Source organism: Cynocephalus volans, chromosome 1 (genome assembly GCF_027409185.1).
Source record: "Cynocephalus volans isolate mCynVol1 chromosome 1, mCynVol1.pri, whole genome shotgun sequence".
Lineage (NCBI taxonomy): Eukaryota > Metazoa > Chordata > Mammalia > Dermoptera > Cynocephalidae > Cynocephalus > Cynocephalus volans.
The window spans coordinates 18,618,856-18,633,660 of NC_084460.1; the positions used below are offsets into that span (position 1 = coordinate 18,618,856).

The 14,805-nt window shown below is 37.5% G+C and overlaps 1 protein-coding gene across 1 annotated transcript in view; it reads left to right on the top strand.

Moving 5' to 3' along the window:
* Window positions 1-7,007: 7,007 nt before the first annotated feature.
* Window positions 7,008-14,805, top strand: part of PAK5 (p21 (RAC1) activated kinase 5) — a 108,221-nt gene continuing 100,423 nt past the window's right edge. Inside the window, exon 1 of the mRNA XM_063114330.1 lies at window positions 7,008-7,211. Within this exon, the coding sequence (XP_062970400.1) occupies window positions 7,008-7,211 (204 nt within the window). The remainder of the gene's footprint in view (window positions 7,212-14,805) is intronic.

Here is a 14,805-nt window from a genome sequence, read left to right on the forward strand (position 1 = left end):
AGAATCATAAGCCAAATAAATCTCTGTTCTTTATAAATTACCCAGTCTCAGGTACTTCTGTTGTAGCAACACAAACGGACTGATATAGTCCTGAAACTGACTTTTTGAGCCCAAAATTTTACAGAGAATAAAAAGCATTAGGGCAATTTTCTGGACCAGTGAGCATGCTTGTATTCAGGTGGAGTTTTAAAATCTCCCTGCAAGTCACTTCCTTATGTATGTATTTTTCCCATAAACCAAGAAGCATGTACCTTATAAATTCACCCCTCCATGCTTATGCATTAAGCTAAGGCCCTATGAGAGACCGGAAAGAGGTATCATTCGTTTTTCCTATCCGTCATACATGGTTTCTTTACATATCTCCAGTGGCTTATCCACTTGAAAATATGCAACTCAACACTCAGCAGAGATATTTCTTTCTCAAGCTGCATTTCACTTTCGGTGGATATGGCTACCACAGAATTAAGGGGATTTTGCTGATGCTCAAAAACTCTAGCAAGTAATGTATAATAATAGAAACAAGGGTAAAAGGGCCCAAGACTAGAAATCAATCCATGATTCAAACAAATTATTGAATACTCATCTCCATGAACTGCCACCTCTCAGACAAGATGTGAGCTTAAATGGGCTGGTGCCATTTGGAAGCCCACGTTTTCATTTGATGTATTTCCCAAAAGATAGCTCCTTCTTAAATGCCTTGGGAATGGCTACTCTAGATAGAATTTTTGGGCGATGATTAGTAACCCTCTTTTTATTCTGATAGCCATGTAAATCAATCTATTTTTCTGAACATTAACCCCCAAATTGGATTTTTAAAGTTTTATTTGAATATATTCTAATGTATGTTAATTTTAAAAAGTGTTTGTTTTTAATTGGTTTTAAAATAATTCAGGAAAGAAATACATCATTCATGGTTTATAAAAGAAGTTTAAGAAATGCATTAGTTTCGTGACCAACCCCATGATGACTCCAAGTTCTGTTTTCCAGAGGCCACCACATTTCTTTAGTTTTGACTTCTTTTTTTCAATTTTTTATGTATAGCAAAATGCATGTATATTGTTATATCAATTTTAGACACCTCCACCCTTTTATTTTCTACTGTGGTAGATGAGAATTTACCTTTATTATATCTGCTCACCTTGTCTATTTTCCTAATATAGGCATGAATTTGGGGGGGACTGTTTTTGGTCATATTGATAATTGGTCTTTATATTTTGTGATTTTTTTTTTTCATTGTGTACTGGTGAGCCAAGAACTATATTATTATTATGTTTTCTTTCTATTCCAGTTTTTATTTTTCCCAACATTTCTTTTCTTCTTTTTGTAAGGGCTTCTTTATTATAATCTTTTATTTTTGAAAGAACTTATATCTGACAGGGTGACCTGTGCTAAATAAAAATTGTTGGAGACCTTTGTTTTGGACTAAGTTCCTGCACTAGGCCTAGTAGACAAGACTAAAAGTCAAAATGAAGTCACCCCTACTAAGTTCCTTGTCACTTAGGTTGTGGTCCGACCTTCTGAGAAGTCAGGAGAAGATGTAACAGCCAATTTCCCAAACAGGCCAATTTTAATATTCAGTCAATAGGAGAATGAAGTTCTCTCTGCTTTAATTCCTACATAAAAGACATGGCCTAAAGTAACCTGATGTTAACTAGTTAGTTATTTTTCTGTTATTCTGTCTTCCTGTCCCCACCTTGCATGGAAAGTAACTGAAATGACCTATCTGCTTTTTGTTCCTTGTTTCTGCTTTCTTCAGACTTTTTCTATCTACAAAATCAACCTCCTGTGTTCTGCTCATTGGAATATTTATTCCATTTTATGGAATAACAAGTTTAACTAAATGTGCTGTAATTTTGCTGACACTTGTATTTTTGCTGTTATTGTTCATCTCCAAATCTCCTATTGCTTTGTGATGTCAAATAGTATTTAGTAGGTTCAGAATAGTGTCTGGCACACTGTAAGTCCTAGATAAATATAATTGAAGTAGTATCTTTTGGTTCCTAGTGAAGTGCTGTGCCACTGTTACTAAATTAGGCTCTTGGGTCCCAAAGTCCTAGAAATGAACAATTCACCCAGCAGCAAAGCAAGCAACACTTTATTAAAAAGGGAGATAGACTTATGCATGAGAGAGGTAGCTACAGAAAAGGTAGCTCCCCAAGGGGAAGCTGTTCCGGGTCCTTTATGGAGCAAGAGGACAAGGGTACTAGCCAGCACCATCATTCTGCACCTCTTCTTTCTGATTGCATCATGGGCACATGTTCAGTTAGGTCTTTGGTCCTTGTGCCTGCTCAGTAGGTCCAAGATGGTGGTGCTCATTATCAACACCCCAGGGGGGTCATTGTGGCAGTCACCTTGATCCTTTGTGTGCATTTTAGGTCCTGAGACCTAGCTTCTGGCTTGTACATCCTGAAATAAAACTCCTTTTTGTTAGATACTCAAATCACTGACTTCTGTGTTTCTATTGGCATACACAATAGAAAAGGACCCTGCAGGTATCTACCCACAACAGCAAAGGGATCAGAAAATAGTTGACATTCATTCCTAAAATGCCAAATTTCAAACCTGTAGCAAATTTTCTATTTTGAAAGATGCCTACCTATTCTGGAACTAGGTCTGCTGGAATTCAGGAGATGAATGAGGCATGCCATGCTCTTGGTTTACATGGGTGCTGAGCAGCAAGGATCTTTCATTCTACTGATCTTTCATCAGTCCTACCTGCTCAGTGACAGTTTGTATTTCCTCAGAAAGGACCTTTCTAGAGAGATATGAGAGGACCCAAGAAACCTCCAGAATCTTATACTTACCTTATTAGAGCTTACCATCCCTACCAACAGTGTTCCCTAGTATCTGACAGAGAAGGTAAGTGCAGGGCAGGATGCTCAGTGATTAAAAGCATCTGCTCTAAGGTTCTGAGTTTCCAATTTTAACAATTTCTAACCTCAGCTCTGAGTATTCATTTCCACTTCTGTAAAATGGAGATGACGATAATACCTCCTGTGCAGAAAAGACTTAATATAGCAGGCTTGAGACTGCATATCATAGAAAAGCTTATTTGCAAAATTAGCCCATGGTTGGCATCTGGGAACTTGAATTTTAGGAAGGTTCTCACCATTTCCTGATAAGAAGGCTTGCTGTACTTAAACCATATTGTTTGTATAAATGGTTTGTGCTGTACTGCTGCTTTCCTTCTGGAGTCTGAAATTTTGTTACACATTAGGCAGAGAGTGCCTTTGTGACCAGTACTGAGTAAAACACTCAGGCACTGAGTCTGATGGGCTTCCCTGGTAGACAGCATTTCATGTGTGTTATCACAATTCAGTGCTGGAGGAATTAATCATGTCCTGTGTGAGTGCTCCAGGAGAAGATCCCTGAAAGCTTGCACCTGGTTTCCTCTGGACTTGGCCCCATGTACCTTTTCCCTTTGCTAATTTTGTTTTGTATCTTTTCACTGTAATAAATCACAGCCTTGAATATGGCTATGTTCTGAGTCCTGTGTGTCCTCCTAGTAAATCATCAAACCTGGGGGTGGTCTTGGGAACCTGAACATAGGGCTATTATGAATGATCATACGCATTGAACATTTAGCATCCTACCAGGTGCAGACTATGTGTGGATACATCAGAGAGAAGAAATCATCTACCAAGCAGATCTTTACTTCTCTAGCATATGTCCCTCTGCTCCATGGGGCTAAAAGGCACCAGAACCCTGTCTCTGTCTTTCACCTGAATGTAAATTTCCTCATTGCTAACAGAGTAATGGCCACGTTGATGGAATATCACTACACTTCTTGGAGATTCTGTCTCTACATTTAGTAAAGGGTGAACTTCACAGTGATCTTGCTTTAGGATTTAGAACTGTTTTTTTTTTTCCTTTTAAGATGCTTCCTCTATAACTCTTTAACTCAAACTTACTAGACATGTAGAACTGTATTTATTACCATTTAAATTAGAGTTGCATAGTAACACAGGATGCAGTGTAGGTAGAGTAGTGTGTTTCCTCTCCACAACTCTCTTATTTAAAAACAGTATTAGTTCACTGATATTTTCTTTTTTATACTCGCACATGAATGGCATAGAAACCACTGGGAAATTCACAATTAGGAAGGGAATAGTAATACATTTCAATTCTGCTTCTAAAAATATTTGACCTTGCATTTTCAGTGCCTGTTTAGGCATGAATACATGCAAAAAAAAAACCTCTCTACAAATGATTTTTCTGAAATAATTTCTATCCTGTTTAAAAAAATGGTTGTAGCTAAAGTTTATTAAAATGTCAGTGGACTCAGCCAGCAAATGGCTGAATTATATTTTCATATGTATTTTATTTTCACTGAATAATACTGAGATACAGTCTGTAGAGCCACTTATTTGGTGTAATTTCCTGCCACCGAAAACTTTCCAGGTCTTCAACAACCATATAGAAGTATTACAATCAAGACTTCTTTGAGTTAGTGCTCCATTGTGTAACAGCTAATATAGTTACTCATATTTGACATTGCTATTTGAAACTTCGAAGCAAACAAAATAGAAAAAGGATGAGCATCTGAACACGTAAAATATGGGATGATAATCAGGTCTTTGCTATTAGTTAGCTTTTGCTGTGCAACAGTTTACTCCAAAACATAATGGTTTAAAGCAACAATGTATTTGTGTCCTGATTCTGTACATCAGCACTTGTGGGTCCAGCTCAGCTGGGTAGTTCTTCTGCTGGTTTTGATGGGGCTCACTCATGTGCATAGCTGCTGGTCCTCTAGGCAGCTCTGCTTCTGAGGATCGCCTGGTTGGCTGGGGAGACAGGTGACTGGGCTCCATGGTCTCTTGTCCTCAGCAAGGTACCTGGCCTTGTTCTCATGCTGACTGCAAGTTCCAGGAGCAGCAGAGAGCAAGCCCCAGTGTGCAAGCACATTGCCTGCTCATGTCATGTTTTGTACTGTCCCAGTGGCCACAGCAATTACATATCCAAGCCCAGAGTCAATGTGGGAGAGGCCTACCCAAGGGCATGGACATTGTGGGCCATCCCTGCCACAGTCTACCACACCTGAGTTCCTTCACTTCTTTCTACTTGGGCTTAGGTGTGCCCAAGTGTTTAAGGTCAGCTGACCTGTATTTATTAACCTAATTGTAGTAAAGTACTTAAGGAATTTTTTAAATTATATTTTTGAGGAGACATAATATATCAAGATATTTTGACCCCTTATCTTTTATCAGTTTTCCTTTATTTCTTTTCATTAGTTTTCCAAATTACTCTAGTCTGATGTAACAACCACAATGAATGAGATGGGTTTGATGGAGTCTGGGGGGGTTAAGGCTGTGAATAATCTGATCACTGTTGAGAGACTATTAATCTAGATAGAGGATGGAATAGAGTTTTAAAAAACTGGAAGGCAGCAGGAAGACCCTGCTTGACAAGCAGGGATAAATGGTTAAAAGGAGAAACAGAAGTTTTAATGGAAGATGAAGAAAGGTAAAGAAGGAAGAAGGAAGGACAGATATTAATATCTGTGGAGCCCTGATACCATGTGCTATTGACTGAATAAATGTCCTGTTCTGGGTGATTTTAGCCTGTTACCACATAGTTCTTGAGCCCTAATATATGCCAGGCATTGGCAAACAGCAGTGGACAAGGAGGCCCCATTCTTTCTCTCATGGATCTTACATTCTCGTAGGGAAAACAAGCCCCAAGCACACCGTTACATGTAATTAATTAATTGCAAGTGGATAAATGCTGTTAAAGACATATGCATAGAATTGTAGGAGGTATGACCTGCCTATTCCAGTCTAAGGGCTGATATAAGGCTTCCCCAACAAAACAACATCTAAGCCAAAACGTTATCTTTTATAATAGAGTCCACAATAGTGTTTTCAGGACTCCCAAAATGATTGTGATTGTCGTGTTCACAGATGAGTAGATTCAGAGAGGAAAAAGCAATTACCCAAGGTCAAGCTAACAGATGTCCTACCTGGGATTCAAACTCAGGTTATCTTATATGTTTTCCATACCATAAAGCATACTTTGCCTATTTTACATATTTTCTAAAGGTATTATGATTGTTGGATATATTTTAACTATGTTGTATCAAACAAATGAATTACAGTGTACAAAATTCTAAATATAGTTTCCAGTGAAAAAATGAGTCTTCCTTCCTGCCTTGTCCCCCAGGTTCCCTTCTTAGGAGGAAGTGTCAGTCAAGTTTCTTATGTACTTGTCCAGAGGTACAGTTAATACTTGCAGCACTTACTTTCTTCCAGATGCTTTTCTAAGTGCTTTACAGATGTTTACTTGCTTAATACTAGTAACTTTATGTGATGAACATTATTAATCCATGTTTTATTTATACACATATTTTATTTTTCCTCACAAATGTTTTGAATTTTAAGTGCATACCAAACTTTGAGATGGTTCTCCCCGAGCACTGGTCAGCTTGATAATACCTCATAACAAACAAGTCCAAAATTCCAGTGGCTTAATTACAAACATTTATTTCTCACTTGTGAGTTGACTGTAGCTCAGCTATGGCTCAGCTGGGCTTGTCTGGTTTTGGCTTCAGACTGGAAGTTGGGTTTGTGTCCAATTCATGCATCTCTCCTTCCAAGACCTAAGCTAAGGAAGCATCACCTACCTGAGAGAAGTGGCTTACTGTCTTCCATTCACAGTCCATTGGTCAAAGCAGATCACATAGCCAAGTCCAAAGTCAATGGGTTACAACACCAAAGTCAAGGGTTCGGATCCCACACCAGTCAGCCACCAAAAAAAAAAAAAAAAAATCAGTGGGGCAGAGAACTACATTTCACACTGCAAGTTCCAGGAGAGAACAAAAAATTTCAAATGAAATTATCGAATCTAGACACCCTGAAAATCCAACTTTCATCTTTTGCTGCTGGTATCTAGAGGAATAAACTGAAAAGATGTAACTGTGTATGCATTAACAATTACTTTCTTTTGGTCTTTTGCTGGCAAGATGTAAATAGCTGCCTATTTTTTGTTTACATTTCCCAGGTTTTTACATCATGTTTGGGAAGAAAAAGAAAAAGATTGAAATATCTGGCCCATCCAACTTTGAACACAGGGTTCATACTGGGTTTGATCCTCAGGAGCAGAAATTTACTGGCCTGCCCCAGCAGTGGCACAGCCTGCTGGCAGATACGGCCAACAGACCGAAGCCCATGGTCGACCCTTCGTGCATCACTCCCATTCAGCTGGCTCCCATGAAGGTACGGTGAGGATTCCATCTCTAGGTTGGCTTAAGAAGCACGTTCTTATCTGATGCATGCACCGTCTTTATAGGCAAGCTATAAAATGCCTAAGCCATGTGTCTTTTTTAAACATCCACAAACTAGCCACAATTAATCTTCAATGATTATAATGTTCCTCACTTTCTGTAAATTGTAGCACAGGAAAAGGAATCTCAGCTTTCAAATGTGAGATATCTTAAAAATCAGACACATCAAATACAATCACAAAATAGGAAATTTTTATTTCAACTTTAAATGGTGTTTTCTAATCTTTATAAGAAGAACATTATCCATCCCCTCTGGTTAGTATTGGCAATAGCTTCTGGTCAAATGTTATATTAGACAATCTTTTGTTATTTTCCACTTTCTCTCAAAATAATTAAACTTTTCTCTTATATAAAATGTAGTACTAACAGATTTTAACAATAATATATTTATATATACATATACATATTTTATATGTAATCAAATCTATGTATAAGTATACATACATATCTTCAAATTTGTCTTCATAGCCTGAACGAGAGCTAGTTCAAGTAAAAGCAAATAACTTGAGTCCTAGAATAGGATATAATTTACCTTAAACAAAAGGCTGGTATTTTGGCAAAGAATGTTCATGAAAATAATTGCATTAAAGCAGAAAGCAGACCAAATAAATTTCAGATATGCCAAGCCACTACAAAGAAAATCCAGGCATTACAGTTTCCTTTTGCACTTCAGAATTAAAGGAATTTAACAAACTATCAAGCAACTGCCCAAAAGCTCTCTGTGGGAGTTAAACATTGTCGAAGTTTATCATCATGTTATCCAATAGATCATTCTGAAGTTTTGTAATCCATTCAAAGCATGAAGTTCAGATTCTTCTCTTGCTCAGTGTATTAGGAGACATCTGTTACATGAGTACTTTATTCTGTGTTAGCATGGATATTGCATGAATTGTATCTAAATAATATGCAAAGCAAAACTGGATATATTTTTAAGGAAATTTATTTTTTAATTGAAATATATTGATCGTACATATTTATGGGGTACAAAAGCTGGATATATTTTTAAAAGGATGCAAAGAAGAAGCATAGCTGATAAATTATGGGAAATGCTTGTAAAACATCACTTGGTCTGACTAAATTAAAATTGTGATTCCATTATTTATGCATAGTCTTGGTCATCCTGTTCTGGTATTGAGCATATGACTCTGTTCTGCCCAAAGATCCTTACAGAGTCTAATAATCCTGCATATTATGAGCTTGATTTTTTGGTAGGATTTTGAAACTTTTTGGACCAGCTAAAATGTTAACTACACAAAATGTGGATATTTGAGAAGATCAATTTTTAGAGTTAGAAGGACCCTCCCATTTCAAACAAGTATTGATTGATATTTAATATAAACTGACCAATTAACCAACTCTACTAGTTAATACTGGGCAATATCCTACTATTGAGCATAATTTTCTCCCTAAGAGAAGGCCAGTGCTTCATTAATGCTCAAATAATACAGTGAGCCATATCTAAAAAGAAGTTGGGATCAAAAAGAATTTGCTTTTAAGTTTAATTATTTTTCTTATATCCCAAGTTTTTACAAAACCCCTAAAATGGAATGGGTAGTGTGCCCAGAAAAGTCCTCTGCTGTTGATCATCACAGTGAAGGAAAAATACTCAAGTGAAACTAAGGCTTATTTTCTTATTGTGGAGTACCATTATTATGATCATTATTGGATAAGGATCATTCTAGAAGGAGGCAGAGTCTTAGAGAAACATCCTAGCTACAAACCCAAGACATGTGCTGTCTTGTTGGAGAGTTTGTTCATTATCAGGTATGGGGAGAGTATCATTTATAGCATCATGGTTTTTCACTTGCCTGGGTCCTAGCAGATCCTGTCTAGCAGTGAGGAAAGACGTTCCCATCTTAGTGCTAATTCACCATGCTCAGTGGATGTAGGATTTAGGAGGACTGTCTACCTCATTTCTTCCATCTCCTGCATGGGCTGGCTTGTTATCCGTTCCTATCTGACAGAGTTTATTAGTCCCACTGAGAGCTGGAACAAGATTTCCTAACTGCTGAGTCCCTGAGCCCTGCGATTCTTTTATTCCATTCAGCCTGTACGTAATGAAAATGTTTGTTATAGATCTTTAAATGCTAACTGGGTGAAGACTAGAAAATACACCTCAAGTGTAACAGCCCTAGATTTCTGCAAGTGGGACGTCAGACACAATTTTGCCATAGAGGAAAAAAAAAAAAAAATATATATATATATATATATATATATATATATATATATAATAAATATAAAATATAAACAGTCAAGGAGAGACAACATGAGATTCAACTGAACGACACTTAAAAACAATACCTCATACTCTCACTAAACTTCTTCAGAGTGATCCTGTCTTTCTGCAAATACTGTGAGTGCAATTATCACTGTTGGCAGATGGTGGGTGGACAATATTGGTGGTCAAAAGGAATCCTTTTGATTCTACCAACCTCTAAGAATAAGTAAAATTAAAAGGCTTAAGGGGCCATAGTATGCCATGTGGTTTGGATAATCCCATTTTTTGGAAATATCCTCTCTGTAAAAATCTTCAAAGTAACTTGAGAATGATGTATTATTGTAAATCATGCAGAATGTGTCTCAGAAGTCAGAACAATCCTTGAAATAAAAAGCTATGAATGAATTGACAGAAAGAACTGGATAGGTAGAGTTTTGCAGGTTTAAAGCCTTTTTGGCAAAATTATTTAGATTAAATAGAACTGACAATTCTAATTTTGTCAAATTGTCCTTTAAAGTGGGTAAAGAAAAATGAGAAAAGAAATTATGATGTAAAAACAGTCAGTGGAAGAAATGAATCACCACGTATGTTGTGGCAAAGTGCTGGTCCTTCATTATTTATCAGCAAGCCTCAGACAGGCTAGCTCTGAGTGGAAATCTACTGTTGCAACCAACACTCTTTTCTCCGATTGGTTGGGATGTAGCTGTTCCTAGTCAGAACCTCACACTTACATATTGCACCTCATGCTTACCAGCACGCATCACCTGTGTAGACTTACTTATGTCAGCATTTCTCATACTATCCAGTGGATCAGAATCACTGCTGGGCTTGATAAAACACAGATTGCTGGGCTCTATCCTGAGTTTCTGATCAGTAGAACTGAGATGGGGCCCAAGAATTTGCATTTCTAATAAGTTTCTAGGTGCAACTGATGTGATACTGGGCACCACATTTTGAAGGCATTGATTTAAGTAGTTAAAAAGGAATTTATCCACATAAGGTACAATCAACAGGCATTTACCTGGCCAAGATTTCCAAAATATCAGAAATTTAACCAGAAGCCACAAGTTAACTTGGACTTGTGTCAAAATTGAAAGTTTGTATGCCCAAGCTAAAGGCATGTAGGCTAACCAAGGTAACCTGAACACTCAAAGAGGGGAAGATACTTTTAAAACATTTAGCAAATATCTTTGAGAAACTCCACTTTATATCTAACATCATTTTGTCCACAAGAACATCATAAGGGGTATTACCAAAATTCCTGCTTAATTAGATGTGTTATATAAAGGGCAGGTTGAATGTCATGTTTGTTTGTTCTTGCCTGGTGGTTCTCAAACTTGGACTTTCATCAGAATCTCCTGGGGAGCTTGTTATAACTCAGATTCTTGGACCCCATCCTAGAGATTCTGATTCAGCAAGTCTGGGGCAGCCCAATAATTTGCGTTTCTAACAAGTTCTCACATGCTGCTGCTGCTGCTGCTGCTAAGTGGGGGGACATACATTAAGGACCACTGTTCTAGGTGAACTGAAGCTGGGACATAATGATCACCTTTTCCCTTTGTAATAGCCTAGAAAGAAATCATTTGAAAAATGCTAAAAAAATACCAAGGATAATATTTAAAAGCCTTTGTAGCTTCTACCTAAAATGAATACTCAGCACATCTTAATATTTGCTTCAGATTTGTTTTTAATTTTCAAGTAGGATCATAGAAATAATATTCAATAGTATTATTTGACATTTTTAAATTTTATAAATAAGGTCATGTCATGTGTAGGTATGTAGTATTCTTTAACTTGCTTTTTTTTTTTTATTTAACGTCAGTTGAGTTAAATTCATACTGATACATAGAAAATGAGTTTATTTAAAAATTTTTCTATATTCTCTTTTAAAATTTATCCATTTCTCAACTGAAGGATATTGTCAAATATTTGCTATTACAGACAATATTGTGATGAAGATCTCTGTTTATGTCTCCTTAGGCCATTGATGAGAAGTGTTTTTGCAACAGTTCTCAAAGTGTAGTCTGGAACCTCTGAGGGTCCCTCAGATTCTTTCAGGGAGTCTGCAAGATCAAAACTATTTTCTTAATAATTCTGGGGTATCATTTGTCTTTTTCACTCTCGTTTTCTCCCGCATGTACAGTGGAGTTTTCCAGAAGCTACATAACATGGGAAAATGTCATTGGTTGATGCCTAATGGATCATGTGCTTTATATTTTTATGTTTGAAAGTTCTTCAGTTTTGATATCTAACACAGTAAATATTGATGGACATGACATTAACCAAAGACTTTCAGGTGCTCAAAAATTTTAAGAGGTTGCTGAGACCAAAAGTTTGAGAATCGCTGTTTGGGGGCTTACATCAAATTTGCAACTTACTCTTCACACACTGCTCACTTTTTTTGATTGTTTTGTTCTTTTTTTTTTTTTTTATGGAAATAGACTTTTGTCTTCTCCAGTTGGCTAGTAATCTTCTCAAAGATGATTGAATATAATACCCATTCACAGAATATAATTTCACTAAACCAGGAGTTTTGAAGTCATTTAAATGTACATCCCCACTCTCTGTCTCTTTTCTAATTTAGTTTTCTAAGTCTTCTTTCAATCCTTTCAAGTTTGAAGAGTCAGAGAATATCAAAGCAAAACTGGCTCTGACTTGGTTTCCTTCATCTTTGTCATGTTGTTATTTTAGTTATTTTATCATCTTCCAAAGCTGAAGTTCTGTCTCTTCCTTTTTTTTTTTTTTTTTTTAGTGGCTGACCAGTACAGGGATCGAACCCTGGACCTTGGTGTTATCAGCACCACATTCTGACCAAATGACCTAACTGGCCAGCTCTATCTCTTCCTTTTTCTATCTTCTTCCCTTGACCATTATATTAAAAACTATCCCATTCACAAAAATGGGTAAAATCAAGAGAAGTAAATCTTTGAGTCTGGCCACAGTGTTCCTGAAGACCAGTTCCATTTTCCTTCTTATCATAGTTCATGTGGAAAGTTCATTGAAGAGCGACTCTACCTTGATTACTCTATAACTCTCTACCTTTCTCCCTTTTCATGATTTGTAATTTTGCATTCAGAATTTAAGTTTTTAAAGCTTCATCATCTTTCTTAGTCTTATTTCCACGGGGTTCTCCCTTTCTTGCATTTTTTTTTAAAATCTTTCCTAATGTACAGGGCAACTCTCTCACATTTTCTAGCATTATTTCCCTCTGACCCAAGGTAACAGATTCTCCCAAGGTCTCATACCATGTTCACATCACTGATATGCTCTTCCTTGCTGGTGGGAATTAAGTCTAGAGGGGCTGTTTCTTTTAGCACCTCCTCTACCTTCTGAGCATTGTCATCGAGGAATTCAAACTGTGTATTAGATCTCTGCCATGCTCTTAGCTGAATGGAACTCCCAGTAACTCTGAGAGCAAGGGCTGCCCCATCATGACTTTTCTAGCTCCCCTGCCTGTTTGTGGCCTGTACCATAAAAACTTCACACTGCCCTTCACCTGGGCTGAGTGGCCTCGGTCCTTTTATTTCCACACTGATGTTTTCCACCAGGTCTCCTCTTAAAGCTCATGGATTGGATTCCTCATGATTTTCCTGTCCTCTTAAGTCAGTGTGGTTTCAGCTCCCACTGTTTTTTAAAATTTGTTTCTACTAAAATATAATGTTGAGCCCAGAAGCATCTTTCTTACAACATGAAATTCAATGCCCCAATATTCACCCACCTGGGCTTCCTCTTTCTAAGTGTCCATCTGGGAGATCATCAGGGCACTTTTATGGAGTTAACAATGGAGCCAGGAGAGGGCCCGTGAGGGGGATATATTCACAGGTAGAAGGAAGACCTACTTCAAAGACCCTGTGGCAGGGACAATCTTGAGGAGTTTAAAGGAAAAACAGATGACTTGGGTGGCTAGAGCACAGTGTGCTGGGGAGAAGGGAGATGTGGTCACATGGGCAAGTGGGGGTTGGATGGTGTGGTGGCTTGGGGAAGCCACAGTCAGAAGTTTGCTATTTGCTAAACTTCTGTGCATGAAGGACACAGATCTCAGATGAAGAAATTGTTCTATTACAAAATTAATTTATTCATTTAAAGGTCAGATCCAATTTAGAGCATACCAACCATATTGATCTGACATGTAATCCTGCAAGTTTGAGGGGTGTATTAGTTAAATAGGTGTGAATAGTTGGGATGCAAGGGTCCTTCCAACTGTGTGAGTGTCAAAAGACATTTAAGAAAAACACAAACCTTCTTGTAAAAGAAATAATGTATATGTTTTTAATAGCTAATGTCATTGAAAAGCACAATGTAATTATGAAATGAAACTTATTGATCAGATTACCTTTATTTTAAAAACTCTAGTCAAAAATACCATTTCATAAGAACTGCAGCTTTGTTCATTGAGTTGATCGGAACCAAGGCTCTCACTGGGAAGACAGATTGTTAATACTTTGCTAAAATTACCTCTGATATTTCTACACTTGCAAAACCAGTGAGGGCAACAGACTTGGACTCTCACAACTCTCTTGGTGCCTATTACTTTCTGAAGTCTCTCCACCCAATTTCAATGTGCCTTTTCAACCATGCCACTACTACAGAGAATGTGCAAGAAAAACCATCACACTGGCCCCAAATTCTCTCATTTGCCTAAGTTCAGAACATTTGGGCAAAATAATTTTGTTTCCAAAGAAAAGGAGAAAACCAAAACCAAAGACAGATTTATATATCTTCATTTCTATGATTCCACCAGATTGAGAAGCCTCTGAAAAGCAGTTTTTCATTGCATCAGTAAGTTTAGTATTTGATGGGCATTGTGACAGCATATCATTTCAGCCCCCATATGTCTAATCCCCACACCCCCACACACATGCCTTTAAAAGTAAAAATTGACATCAACCATTTATAAGTCCCATCTTCTTCTATTTCATTGTTTTGCAGCGTTTTATTTAAGGTACCTTAACATTTCCTCTTAAAGTCGGAGCAAACTTAAGCTCAGGTGGCCTGGTTATTACTCCCAAAATCAAAGGCTGATGTTTTCAGAGAAGAGGGTATCACCCCAGGAAAGTTATCCTTGCAGGTACCCACCCCTTCTTCCATTTTGAGCAGGGCAAGATATTAACCATCCCCCTTCTCCAGGCCTCCTGGCAGGCTCATCCTGGCACCCAGGGTAACAGTTCTGTAATCCCTAATGGATGATTCCACACCTGAAGCTTAACCGGAACCAGTAAAATATAACTGGAATTTCATACCCCATGATCCCGGCATTTGGAAGACAGCTCCCAGGGTCCTAATTAAAATTGGACCACTGAGACTGCAT